The 15025-nt window shown below is 33.1% G+C and overlaps 1 protein-coding gene across 4 annotated transcripts in view; it reads right to left on the reverse strand.

The window, feature by feature from the left end:
- The window catches only part of LOC122399989 (homeobox protein aristaless-like), a 171965-nt gene extending 156940 nt beyond the window's left edge, over positions 1–15025 (reverse strand). For all 4 annotated transcript variants that reach the window (XR_006259314.1, XR_006259313.1, XM_043401137.1 and 1 more), the window contains exon 1: positions 14018–15025. Coding sequence is in view for 2 of the 4 variants with exons in the window: in XM_043401137.1 (XP_043257072.1) it covers positions 14018–14168 (151 nt within the window). In the remaining 2 variants the exon portion in view is untranslated. The remainder of the gene's footprint in view (positions 1–14017) is intronic.

Below are 15025 nucleotides of genomic sequence, written 5' to 3' on the forward strand. Positions count from 1 at the left end.
ATTTATTTGATTGCGCCAGCATGCCCCGCGACTCTGTTCCCCGTAATAAGACTCGCCCCTCCCTCGCGAATCTCTCTGCCAGTCCCGCGGCGAAAAGAAAGAAGAAATTGGACCCGCCTACTCGGAATTCGGCTCCACTGTGCCCTGAAAAACCTTAACAAGGAAAAATGGCTTCATAGGGACACTGCAAAAACATATAGGGCATAGATAGATTCTTATTTGCTAGGGAATTTTTGGTGAAAGTGTATATTTGGAGTACAAATATATTTTATAGATAGGGTTGTTAATTAGGAGTTTAAATTGGCTTCATACAAACACTGCAAGAATATATAGGGCATAGATAGATACCAATTTTTATTTCCTAGGGAATTTTATTTTAGAGGATAGAAATTATTTTTCAGATTTTTAAAATTTTTTTAATTTGTGGTGAAAGTGTATATTTGGAGTACAAATATATTTTATAGATAGGGTTGTTAATTAGGAGTTTAAATTCGCTTCATAGAAACACTGCAAGAGTATAGAGAGCATAGGTAGATATCAATTTCTATTTGCTAGGGAATTTTACTTGAAAGGGTGAATATTAATTTCCAGATTTCTTCAATCTGGGTATTTTTTTTTATTTCTTTTATCATTTATAATTTGTATTGAATAATTGTATATTTAGATTATAAATACATTTTATAGATAGGGTTCTTAATTAGGGCCTTAAATTGATTTGATAAAAATAGTGCAAAAATGTATAGAGCATAGATGGATATCAATTTTTATTTTCTAGGGAATTTTACTTGAACGGGTAGAAATTATTTTTCAGATTTTTTTTCACGAATATTTTCACGAATAAAAACTCGATAAAAGCAAGCAAAATTCATATAATAAATTTGTTCAATAGAGGAGAGCTGGGGGGGGGGTGAATCTTTACGAAAAATAAACAAATAGAAGAACTCAAACCCTGTCAAACCAACCCATAAATATCAAAATTGATCAAAAGCAATAAAAATTCACATATACAAATAAATTCGTCCCACAAAATACAGAGGGGAGGGGGGGGAATTATATCTTCACGAAAGATACGAACAGGAGCGAGCGTACTCCAAGTCTTAATCCGCATTTTTCTCGAGATTAGAAATCCCAAAAGAAGCCTTGAAAAGGGAGTACATTTATATAAGTACCCAATAATCTTAAAGCCCGCGTACACATAACGACGAGGTGAAACGTTTGTCTACGATAAAGCGTTGATACCGCGGGGCCACCGTTCCTCGAAGAATTCGCGTTAACGGCCTACGTCGCTTGGATAGGAGGTAATCGACCGATTAATCGAAGCTCTAAACGTCGTTCCAAAGGTTTCGTGAGCTAGCTGCCCCGCGTAACAGCCCCCAACGAGGAGGCAACGGTGACTGGAGCAACGTGGCCGACGAACCACCACAAAAACTTTATAGGGGGATTCTAGAGACCAAAATAAGACGAAAATCAAGAATAACAATTTTTCGATTGAGGCTTCGTTAAAAAGTTATTAGCAGTTGCACCTGTAATAGTTACGCAAGTTGCTCATTTACAGACACAACTGTTAATAACTTTTTAACGAAGTCTCAATTGAAAAATTGGTATTCTTGATTTTCGTCTTATTTTTGGCCCTAGAATCCCCCATTAAAGTTCTTTTTTAGCTTTTCGTACGTAAGTAATTTTTATAAAATTATTACAAAATTTAGAATGCACAAGACAGTTGATATTTGACGAAGAATCATTTGGTTGAGCCTTGGGTCGTTCATGACCCACGCTACTATGAATATTATTATATATTATACTATTGATAGAGAAACATGGTGATGTAATTGAAAGAAAAAGATAAATGAATGGCAAGATTTTAAATTGACAAATCGTCGAGAAATTCCCGGAACACCTAAAATTCGTAACAGCCCCTAACGAGGCGGTAAACTGGTAGCTGGTGCACCGTGGCCGTCGGGTTGCCAGCACGCGAACCGCTGTGTGGGTCTTAGATACAGTGTAAGGACCCCTTAATAACAATGTCGTTTATAGTTAGTACATGGGCGGGAGGTTAGTTAGCGTGGATCGCGGATGCTCGTCGGCGAGGGGGTAGGGGAACGCTAATAAAACACAATTAGCGGCTCTACCGGGCCGACCAATCACCGGGTTCCGCGGTCTATCGTGTACGCACGCGTAAAACTCCGGCCACCGGTTATTTATGGCTTTCCCGGGCGCGCGTTATTGAGAGGAGGGCGATGTTTCTTCTTTTTCCCAATCAACCCGGTCGTTGTTACGAGCCAAAGCCGGCGTCGGGACCTTTCGAACCCTCTACCGCCGTCTCCGGATCATATTTATCCCCGACGACATCTCTCGACGCCATTTTCATGCGTTCGGGATGGACGGATCATCCCCTGTGGGGAGCCACCGACCCTTCATCGAAGCCAATCGACTGTGAACTACCCCCTCTGGGAATCGGGAAGCCTCATTGGCTGCGTATCCACCCTCCGGAAGAACGTTTCCGGTTTGTCGATGAGGGGGAATCCCACAATGGCGACTAGAATATCATTGGTGAATTTTTATATTTTTTTTAGTTATTTTATTTTGTGGATATTCTTGTGATTGGCGTTTATTTTTATTTTAGGGGTTGTTTTCTCCATTTTGCACTTCGATGGGTTCTATTGATTTGTTTAAGTTTTATTTGTGGTAATATAAATTTAATTTGCAGTTGCAGATGATGTCTTTGATGAGTTTTTATGTTTTTTTATTTCATTTTGTGGATACTCTTGTGATTGGTGTTTATTTTTATTTTAGGGGTTGTTTTCTTCATCACTTGCACTTCGAGGGATTCTGTTGGTTTGTTTATGTTTTATTTGTGGTAATATAAATTTAATTTGCAGTTGCAAATGATGTCATCTTTGGTGAGTTTTTATGTTTTTCAAAATTTGTTTGTTTTGGGGATTATTGATTGATTGTCAATTTTTATTTAGGGGTTGTTATTCAACCCTTTGCACTTCACTGGGTTCCATTAATTTATTTGCCTTTTATTTATGGCAATATAAATGTAATGAAATTTGAATTATTAACGTTTATAAAATGTTGTATAACAAATAATTTTTATTTTTATTTTTGGAAGTCGTATCACAAAATTGCTAATTTTTCGTCTTAAGTCTTATTAAAATTATACTATTAAAATAATTTTCTGGTAAATTTAAAAAATTGAAATATTTTGAAGGTAATAAATATATAAAAAAAGAATAAATATTAGACTCGAGACCAACTAAACAAAAAAGTGCACATTCTGGTTGTTTAAACCCATTTCCTGAACTATATTTAAAATACTTGACGTTGAACTAATATCTTCTGGCAACGGTGCTTGTTGCGCTCCTATCTATAATGCTTAAAATTTAGCATAATTAACATTTTGTGTGTATAATATTTATAAGACGATAGTGTATATTTAACTAATGAACGCATCGCGTTCGAAGGAAAATACATAGAAAAAACAAGACCAAGGAAACGATAACGACTCGCGATAGGTCTAAGTTTAATAGGAACGTAATTGTTGGACGACCAGGCGATACATTTGTTACTAACATTACTTGCCAACGACATGGTCAAAGAGTTTTGTAATCGAGCAATTACCATCCCCCCTCTGGGCTGTAAAAATTAAAAACACTTCCTAGTATTACATCCTACCCATTTTTTAAAGTCCAATTTAGTAATATACTTAATAGGAACGAAGAAATTAAGGAGAATATATTTTGTGCAATATTATTTCCAACCCCCTTTTTTCAACCCCAATTTAACTCCAAATTTATTTGATTTCTATTCTATCAAACTCTAATTTATAATAATATATTTATTAGGAACGAAGAAGTCAACGAAAATGTATTTTGCAATATTATTTCCATCCTCCTTTTTTCAACCCCCTTTTTTCAACCACAATTTAACTCCAAACTTATTTGATGTCTATTTCAACAAATTTTGATTTGTAATAATATATTTAATAGGAACGAAGCAATCAACGAGAATATGTTTTGCAATATTATTATATTCAACCCCCTTCTTTCAACCCCCTTTTTTCAACCCCAAATTTGTTTTACTCCCATTATACCAAACTCTAATTTATAATACTATATTTAATAGGATCGAAGCAATCAACGAAAATATATTTTGCAATATTATTTCCAACCCCCTTCTCACCATTTAACCCCAAAATTTATTTCACCCCTATTTTATCAAACTCTAATTTATAATACTATATTTAATAGAATCGAAGCAATCAAGGAGAATATATTTTGCAATATTATTTCCAACCCCTCTTTTCCCAATTTAACCCCAAAATTTATTTCACCCCTATATTATCAAAGTCTAATTTATGATACTATATTTAATAGGAACGAAGCAATAAACGAGAATATGCTTTGCACAATTATTTTGTCCGCGAATGGAGATTGATTAGAATATATTTTATTGTCCACGTTTAATTTCATATATTAATTTTATCCAACCACGATAGTTTTTACAGAGTTTTATTTGCGGCTGTAAATCCTTGGTATCGAATACATTAAGCATATAAATGGGGGCAAGCACACCTTGCGTTTGCTACAACGGAATCTTCGAACGCGGAAGTCGATAGTAGGAAAAAAGTTTATAGGCATATTAAAGTCGTTTGCCGTTGCACGTATTCTAGTAATGCGGTTTCATTTTCCTAACGAGGTTTGATATATGGAGTAATATAAAAATATTATTGTTTCTAAGCACTTGTATCGGGGTACTAAATTTTAGAGCGATACTTTCTCTCAATAGAGACGGGCGTGGGACTGCGGGGGGAATGTGTTTATTGTAACTGTAATACTCCCACCCCCTCTTCCAAGAAACATAAATTTATTATATGCAGAATATATTATTGCACTTCTATATTATTATGCCTTTTATATTCGTTGGGGCAGTAGATTTTAAGTAGTGAATTATAGCAATTTTTGATGATTTTGAATTTTTCTCTAGAGGGGAAACAGACGTTTCAGTTAAAAGAATTGTACAATTATTTTGAATTGGCGCCATTTTGTCTATTTCGATGGCTTTGAAATGTTTTGTTGAGACTCTCTGAACAGTTATTTTAAGTTTCGAGTTATAGATAATAGTGTTTTTAACCCCATATATGCAGATTATGATGAAGTAATGGGGTTAGGTTAAGTTTGTTAGGTTAGGTTAGCTTATATTCATAGCACTGTTGGGGCAATAGATTTTAAGTAGTGAATTATAGCAATTTTTGATGATTTTGAATTTTTCTCTAGAGGGGAAACAGACGTTTCAGTTAAAAGAATTGTACAATTATTTTGAATTGGCGCCATTTTGTCTATTTCGATGGCTTTGAAATGTTTTGTTGAGACTCTCTGAACAGTTATTTTAAGTTTCGAGTTATAGATAATAGTGTTTTTAACCCCATATATGCAGATTATGATGAAGTAATGGGGTTAGGTTAAGTTTGTTAGGTTAGGTTAGCTTATATTCGTAGCACTGTTGGGGCAGTAGATTTTAAATAGTAAACTATAGCAATATTTGATGATTTTGAATTCTCTCTAAAGGAGGAAGAGGAGAAGGTAACGTTCATATATGAATTAGGGGAAACATTTCAGTTAAACGAACTGTACAATTATTTGGAATCACTTTGCCAATTCTAATGGCTTTGAAATATTTTGTTGAGACTCTCTGAACAAATGAAAAATTTAAAAATTATACACAATAGTATTTTTAAATCCATATATTCAGATTGTGACGAAGTAATGGGCTCAAGTTAAGTTTGTTAAGTTATGTTAGGTAAAAAGGGGCCCAGAGATTATTGACTATTAGGCAAGGGTTAATTAAATAGTCATTAATATTGGTACACAATTGTTTCCAAAATTGATCAGATAAATTCCAAAAATTTTAGCCCCAAATACTGCATGGATTCCAAGTTCCAAAATGGAGTTCATCTTCTCAAATCATTGCAATGTTAATATTTCAATAATATCAGTATGCAATTATGCCCAAAATTCATCATATAAATTTCCATCGACAAATTCCAAAAATTTCAGCTACAAATATTGCATCGATTCTAATTTTCAAAAATTCTAAAATGGAGCTCATCTTCTAAAATTGTTGCAATGTTAATATTTCAATAATATCGATACACAATCGTGCCCAAAATTGATCAAATAAATATCCCACCCTCAATTTCCAAAAATTTCCAAAAATACAAAAAACATATTAGCCACCATTTGCTCAAATTGTCTCAATATTAATATTCCAATAACACCACTACACAATCATACCCAAAATTGATGAGCCAAATATCCCACCCTCAAATTCCAAAAATTTTCAAAAATTCTAAAATTCAGTAATTCTAAAACCAACTTAGGAGTACCTACGCCTAAAAGGACCACAAAAGAATCTCTTCCTTTCCTATCAGTTACGCGGGTATTGTCCCCACTCGCCCTCGCTTCTATCCGAGTCACGTCAAAGCGATCGGTCGCGCAGAACGCCGGCGTCAATTAATATGCGCGAGGCGACACCGTCTCGCCCGACGACCCCGCGCGCGTACGTAATTTGTTAATCGACGCGCTATCTTGTTAATTACCCGATAACGAGGCGATACGCTACGCTCGCGGAATGAGATTCCGTTATCGCTCGCCGGGCTCGTTTCACTTTATCGCCGACGGCTAAATGGTAATTCGCTATTTATTTTCCCTTTAAGCAGGTGGGAGGAGGGGGGGGTGAGGGTAGGAAAGTCGAGTAAACGGGAGTTATCGCGTTCGGTCCCCCTAGTTTGCATATCGACCGAGCTAGGAAACGATTTTCGCGACTTTTCGGAATCCCAAAGGCAACGGGAACGATAAGCCTGCCATCCGGCGTCGAAACGTCGCGATCGGAGCAAAGAAATCCAAGCTCGTTTCGTCGTAACTCGTTTAATTGGAGCGGTCGGGAAACGAGTATTAATTTACCTTCGATACGTGTCGGCAATAACGACATTGATACACTTTTTACCGGGCCCAGGGGGGCAAGAGAGCTAATTTCAACTTAATCGTCGTCTTATCGCAATTTACCGAGTATAAGTGAGCCTTAATTGACTCGATCGCTCTACAAGGACTGGCTGTTCCCGCTGAAGCACCGTAGCACAAAAGGCGCTCGACGGCAAAAACCGTACGCTCGAACGAGCGTTTCTCGGTCGCGGAATGCCGGGGCGGTTCGGTTCCTAGAAAGTTTGTCGCCGCGATCGGCCGGAGAGATCTCTTTTCGACGATACCACGCGCTACGATCGTCCCGACGGAGGATCCTCCGGGGGCCACGCGAGCCAAAAAGTGCATTCAAATTCTTGGTCGAACCTTATTTGCACTTTCAGGTTATGTCGAACCGCGGTGGATGCCCTGGGGGATTCGCGTTTAAGTTTTTCGTACTCATTTCATTTTTATAAGACTGTTGTTACATTTAGAATGCACAGGATAAGTATTATTTGATTAATTTCTAAGTCGTGGGTCTTTTGTGACCCACGCTATCATTGTCCAACGCCTACAGAAGCCAAAAAGTGCATTCAAAGTCTTAGTGTAACCTCACTTGCACTTTAAGGTGGACGAATTAGAGCATTTTGTTAATTTTATATAGATATTTCTAGTTTTTCATACCTATCTCATTTTTATAAAATTGTTATAAAATTTAGGATGCCCAAAATAAGTGTTATTTGATTCATTTTTAAGTTTTTGGTCTTTTATGACCCACGCTACTATGAATATTTGTAGTTTTTGTAGTTTTAGAAGTATTTGTAATATTTTCATTTTTATAAAATTGTTATAAAATTTAGACTACACAATACAGTTAATATTTAACAAAGAATCATTTATTTGAGCCTTGGGTCTTCCATGACCCACGCTATTGCATTTCAAAAATGAACTTCTCCAACAAAATAATATATTATCACTATTTTCTTTCAGTGTACGTTTTCCAAAATGCATTTTTAAATAAAAAGTGACCACCGGTTATATAAATTTGCTGTTCTCTTACAACAATGTTATCGAAACAATTGATTTATAATTGAGAACAAAGTTTGCCATTAGTCGCATAGAATGTTCCTGCGATAAGGATAAGTGCTGTTTGAAATAATGTATAACACATTGATTCCATGATTATCTGATAACGAGGGGCAAAAAGTTGAGTGGAAAAAAGTCAATGAAAAAGTCAGTAATAGCTTGGCTGCTTTATATGACCAACTACAGTGTATTAAAATTATTTATAAAATAAACAACTTTGATACACGTGGTATATTTAAACATTTCTTGCATTATTTATTAATTTCTTTACTGGTCACTCAAAAATGTGAAATATTTAATTCTACAATCGAAATTTTTATTTCTGTTTTGCAAACGATGAATTTTATCTTTTATTTTAGTTGTTTCACGTTTATTAATTTGTAGATAAAAATGTTGCTAGTTTCTGGTACTGGCTGGAAAGATTCTTGCCATGAATGATCATGTTTCTGTCGTCCATTGTGATACGTAATTACAGCGTCTTGCATTTCACGAGCTTTCTATCGAGTTTAATTTTATTTTGAGATCCTCATCGACTTACTAGATATTATATAAATCTCTCGTACGTTCTCACCTTGAGTATTCAAGCGTAATTTCATTTCCATCGAACGAAATACAGGGCGATCACAAAAAAATGGACCGTAGATACAGGAAAGCTAAAATTAAAAATTCAATGATACAAATTTTTTTTGTCAAATGTGCAATTTTTTTATGTAAATCGTTTCTTTAAGCAGATGTGTATTTAAACTTTTTTATAATATTTTATAAATAAATAATCAATATTTTATAAATAAATTTTCAATCAATTTTTCAATATTTTATTAATCACTCTTTTAGTTTTTTTATTTTCTTAGTTTTGCATCTAAACTTCTTTATAATATTTCATAAATAAATAATCAATTATCAATGTAATCAATATTTTATAAATAAATTTTCCATCAATTTTTCAATATTTTATTAATCACTCTTTTAGTTTTTTTATTTTCTTAGTTCTGCATCTAAACTTGTTTGTAAAATTTTTTAAAATCACAGTTCAATATTTCATTAATCACTCTTTTCATTTTTTTATTATATTTTTGAATTAAGTAGTAGTTATAACAGAGTAATTGTTTTCAATTTTAATTTGCATATTGTGGTGCAAATATTGAAAAATTAAAATTGAAAATAGTTACTGTAAATGTTACACAAATTCAAGGTTATAATTCAAATGATAGAAAGTATTTAATATAACCTACAATTTCCCAAAATAAATTATAAATATTTTGCACAGTATTACCTCCATTTTTATTTTGCAGAATTCTATAAAGAATAAATTTATGAGAAAAGAGTGAATTTTTTTTTTTTTTTTAAAGAACTGGTTTCGTCCCAGTTTTTGGAATCACCCTGTATATCGTTACTCTCGGAGTTCAGCATAAATTTTATGCAGTTTGTTGCGTGCAAACTGGGTTGTAATATAGACAGACCTGATCACGACTACATTCCTATCCCTAACAGCGTTATTCTATTGACTATTCATGATCGTTTACTCCTTGACGATTTAATTCTTTTTTCTTTTTTTTTTTTAGTTTTATCACTGGTCTTATTAACATCGCCGGTATCTTGAGTTTAACTGGTTCTAATCAGTGCCCGAGGCTAATACGTCGGCTTACCGCTATTTCGCATGAAAACTAATCCGATCAGCTCGGATTCAATTTCCAGAATTTAGAAAACAAGCAGCTGTTATATCAACAATCGTTTTGCACGAGTGCGTGTTCTAATCGTGGCTTCGGAGTAATGGTATTTACAAACAGTGTGATAGAAATAATTAGTTTTATCGTCAGGGTTAATTAAAAGATCGTGTTTATCTCAAATCTTCCATTTTATTTTGTATTTCATTGATTATTGTGTCAGTTTCTTTTTCAGATTAATTATGAGGGGTCCAGAATGATAGGAGACACAAGATATTTTGAGAAGATTCTTTCGATTTTATTAAAATTTAATTTTCAAATTTTATTTCAAAGACTCTTGTTTTTCTAATTTTTAAAAAAATTTATTTTTCTATTCAAGTCTCTATATAAGTGTCTATTAATAGTGTTTTTTATATATATATTAGGCACAAAATATTGTGAGAAAATTATATTTTGTTATATTTTCCTATTTTCTATGATTTCAATAATTTTGATTCTAAAAATTTTCAGATTGGAATCTACAAATTGTTGCAAAAATTAGAGGCTTAGAATTTTGCATAGAAGCACAAGATAGTTTGAGAAAATATTGAAAGAAGATTCTTTCAATTTTATTAAAATTTTATTTCAAATACTTTGTTTTCTAAATTTTTAGAAAATTTATTTTTCTATTCAAGTCTCACTATTAGTGTCTAAACACAAATATTGTGGGGTTTTATATTTTATATTTTGCAATTTTCTTTGATTTCAATAATTATGATTGTACAAATTTGCAGATTGGAATCTGCAAATTGTTGCAAAAATCAGTATCGTCCAATTTTCGGTGAAACCCGATACCGATTATTACCGGAAATTCTACATCCAGAGAGTCGTGTTTACGACGAATTATAAACTCTCATTAGATCGCAGATATTCAACCCCACCACACATCTCTGTGTTGTCATTTACCACATTCTCTAAAATTACAGCCTGCCTCTGTACACAACACGTATTATCATTGACTAAAATCCACAAGAATTCTCCATAAAATTTCAGAAACAAGCCCAACAATAACTATTCAATAACATTTAATTCCACATTCATTCATTAAATTCATTTCACTGGTCAAGTTAAATAACTATTTCTTTGTAAAATTGGAAACAAAGATAGCAATTATTTCCACCAAAATTTAATTCCTCATTCATTCATTATATTCATTTCAGTCAACAAGTTACAGAATTATTTCTTTCTACAATTGTAGTAGTATTATTATTAACAAAATTCATAGAATTGTAGATAAAATTTCAGAAAGAAATTCAACAATTACTTTTCTATAACCCTTGTGTTTAATTCTTTATTGGTTAAATTTATTTCAATGGTCAGTTATAGAATTATTTCTTCCTAAAATTGAAAACAAATCTAACAATTACTTCTCCAAAGCCCTTTCTTTTAATTCCATATTCATTCAGTAAAATCATTTCACTCATCAAGTCATAGAATTATTTCTGTTTAAAATTGTAGCAGTATTATTAGCATTAACTAAAATCCATAGAATTCTGCATAAAATTTCAGAAGCAAACACAAGAATTACCTTTCCATAATCCTTGTATTTAATTCCACATTCATTCATTAAATTCAATTCACTCATCAAGTCATGGAATTATTTCTGTTTAAAATTGGAGAAGTATTATTAGCATTAACTAAAATCCATAGAATTCTACATAAAATTTCAGAAACAAACTCAAGAATTACCTTTCCATAACCCTTTCCTTTTAATTCCACATTCATTCATTAAATTCATTTAACTCATCAAGTTAAATAATGATTTCTTCATAGAATACTTTCTTCTCACAATTGGAAACAAGCCTCAATAATTACTTCCATAATATTTAATTCCATATTCATTCATTAAATTCATTTCACTTCTCAAGTTAAATAATTCTTTCTTCATAGAATAATTTCTTTCTAAAATTGAAAACAAATCTAATAATTACTTTTATATACCCTGTTTTTAAAGTTTACATTTGTTACTTAAATTCATTTCACTTCCTAAAAGTGGAAACAGACCTAAGAATTACTTCCCTAAAATCTTAATTCTACATTCATTGAATTCATTTCATTCATCAAGTTAAATAATTACTTCTTCTTAAAATTGGACCAATATTACTATCATTAACTAAAATCCACATAATCCTACTTAAAATTTCAGAAACAAACCCATCAGTTACTTCTCCATAACCCTTTTCTTAAATACCAAATCCTCAAATTCATTTTACTAGTCAATTCAACTAATTATTTCTTCATTGAATAATTTCTTTCTATAATTGGAAACAAACTTAAAAATTACTTCCATAAACCTTGCTTTAAATTCCACATTCATTGAATTCATTTCATTCATCAAGTTAAATAATTACTTCTTCTTAAAATTGGACCAGTATTACTATCATTAACTAAAATCCACATAATCCTACTTAAAATTTCAGAAACAAACCCATCAGTTACTTCTCCATAACCCTTTTCTTAAATACCAAATCCTCAAATTCATTTTACTAGTCAATTCAACTAATTATTTCTTCATTGAATAATTTCTTTCTATAATTGGAAACAAACTTAAAAATTACTTCCATAAACCTTGCTTTAAATTCCACATTCATTGAATTCATTTCATTCATCAAGTTAAATAATTACTTCTTCTTAAAATTGGACCAGTATTACTATCATTAACTAAAATCCACATAATCCTACTTAAAATTTCAGAAACAAACCCATCAGTTACTTCTCCATAACCCTTTTCTTAAATACCAAATCCTCAAATTCATTTTACTAGTCAATTCAACTAATTATTTCTTCATTGAATAATTTCTTTCTATAATTGGAAACAAACTTAAAAATTACTTCCATAAACCTTGCTTTAAATTCCACATTCATTGAATTCATTTCATTCATCAAGTTAAATAATTACTTCTTCTTAAAATTGGACCAGTATTACTATCATTAACTAAAATCCACATAATCCTACTTAAAATTTCAGAAACAAACCCAACAGTTACTTTTCCATAACCCTTTTCTTAAGTTCCAAATTCCTCAGAGTCATTTCACTAGGCAATTCAAATAATCATTTCTTCATTGAATAATTTCTTTCTATAATAGAAAACAAACTTAAAAATTACTTCCATAACCCTTGTTTTAAATTCCACATTTCTTAAATTCCTTTCACTCTTTTATTATAATATTATTACTTCCTAAAATTGAATATCAAACTAACAGTTACTTTCATAAAATTTAGTTCTACATTCATTCATTAAATTCATTTCACTCATCAAGTTACAGAATTATTTCTTCATAGAATAATTTCTTTCTAAAACTGGAAATAGACCTAACAATTATTTCTATTAAATTTAATTCCATATTCATTCATCAAGTCATAGAATTATTTCTTCTTAAAATTGATTTAGTATTATTATTAACTAAAATCCACAGAATTCTTCCTAAAATTGGAAACAAACCTAACAATTAATTTTTAAAAATCCTTTTATTAATTCCACATTCATTCAGTAAGTTAAATAATTATTTCTTCACAGAATAATTTCTTTCTAAAGTTGAAAACAGACCTAACAATTAGTTCCATTAAATTTAATTCCACATTCATTCAGTAAATTCATTTCACTCATCAAGTAACAGAATTATTTCTTCCTAAATTGAAGCAGTATTATTACCAACTAAAATCCATTGAATTCTACCCAAAATTTCAGAAACAAACCCAGCAATTACTTTACAAAACTGTACAAAACTCTGTGTTTTAATTCCATATTTATTCATTAAGTAAATTCATTTCACCCATCAAGTTAAATAATGATTTCTTCATAGAATAATTCCTTCCTAAAATTGGAAACAAACCTAATTACTTCCACAACCCTTTTTTTAAATTTTGCATATATTAAATTCATTTCACTTCCTAAAAGTGAAAACAGATCTAACAATAATAAACAATAAAATTGAATTCCACATTCATTCCTAAATTCATTTCATCCATCAAGTTAAATAACTATTTCTATATAGAACAATTAATTTCCAAAATTGGTAACAGATCTAACAATTACTTCCATAAAATTGAATTCCACATTCATTCCTAAATTCATTTCACCCATCAACTTAAATAATTATTTCTTCATAGAACAATTAATTTCTAAAATTGGAAACAGACCTAACAATTACTCCCATAAAATTTAATTCCAAATTCCTAAAATCCATTTCACTAGTCAATTCAAATAACAATTCCTTTCTAAAATCATAGTAGCAATTTCTGAATAAAAAATCGGAAGATCGACTCACTTTGCGTCCTCTCGATGTCGTCAGTGGCCGGAAGATCCGCTTCCTCGACGTCCACGAGGCTCCGGATGCTGAACACGCTCTTCGCGACGCGCGTTTTCTGAAGGTCGCCCACGCCCTCCGTCGCTCTCCTCGGCGTGGTGCTCAAATCCATCGTTGTGTCGCACAAAAGTTACACTCAAACAGAGAAAAACGGAGGGCAACGAACCAGGAACAAACCGAACGCGAGGTGCTAAGCGTCCTCGCTCCAAAATCGGGGCGTCCCCTTCGTCCGCATCGCACAGCTAGAGCCCCTCAGTTCCTCGTGTTTCTCATCAAAATCCCTCTCAAATCTCTTCAAACCAGCCTTTGGATCCCCCGAACGATCATAATCCCTCAAACTCTATCCTCATCCAGCTCAATCTGCTTTTAAACGCTAATGTTTGCCCATGTTTGACGATGTTTGAGCCCGTTTGAGCCGGTTTGACGTCGTGTGATCTTCACGTACAGGCGATATTCCCAGTTCCTCTCGATTCCCTCGTCGTCCAGGCGGTCGAAAATCCCCTTCAAACTCGTTCAAACTTGTTCAAACTTCCTCGAACCAACCTTTCGAACCCCTGTGCCTCCGAAACGTTAACGTCTGACCCCGTTTGACGTCGCGTACGAGCGTCTTTGGTGGATCCTAGCGATGTTTGCAGAGTTCCTCGATCGTTATCAACGACCAGTATCGTTGCAGACTGAACCAGACCGCCTTGTATCTCTCGCGTTACCTGGAAATATCAATGAAGTGCTCGTGTCGCGGACACACACTCGACGACCTCTCCTGTTGTGTTTACAGCTCGATATCGGGCGAGGTACACACACGAGGTGTCGAATAAATCGATCGATCATTGATCATTCGCGATGAACGCGTTTTGGTCATGTTGATCGTGGTATTATTTTGAGAATCGACGCCTGGAGTGGCGCGACGCTTCGACGACACTCGACGCGAGGATGATCTCTCAGCGATCAGTTTTTTGGCGACTCCGTTTG

This window comes from Colletes gigas, unplaced genomic scaffold (assembly GCF_013123115.1).
Source record: "Colletes gigas isolate AHSC1104 unplaced genomic scaffold, ASM1312311v1 Colletes_gigas_Sc00015, whole genome shotgun sequence".
In the NCBI taxonomy this organism is placed as follows: domain Eukaryota; kingdom Metazoa; phylum Arthropoda; class Insecta; order Hymenoptera; family Colletidae; genus Colletes; species Colletes gigas.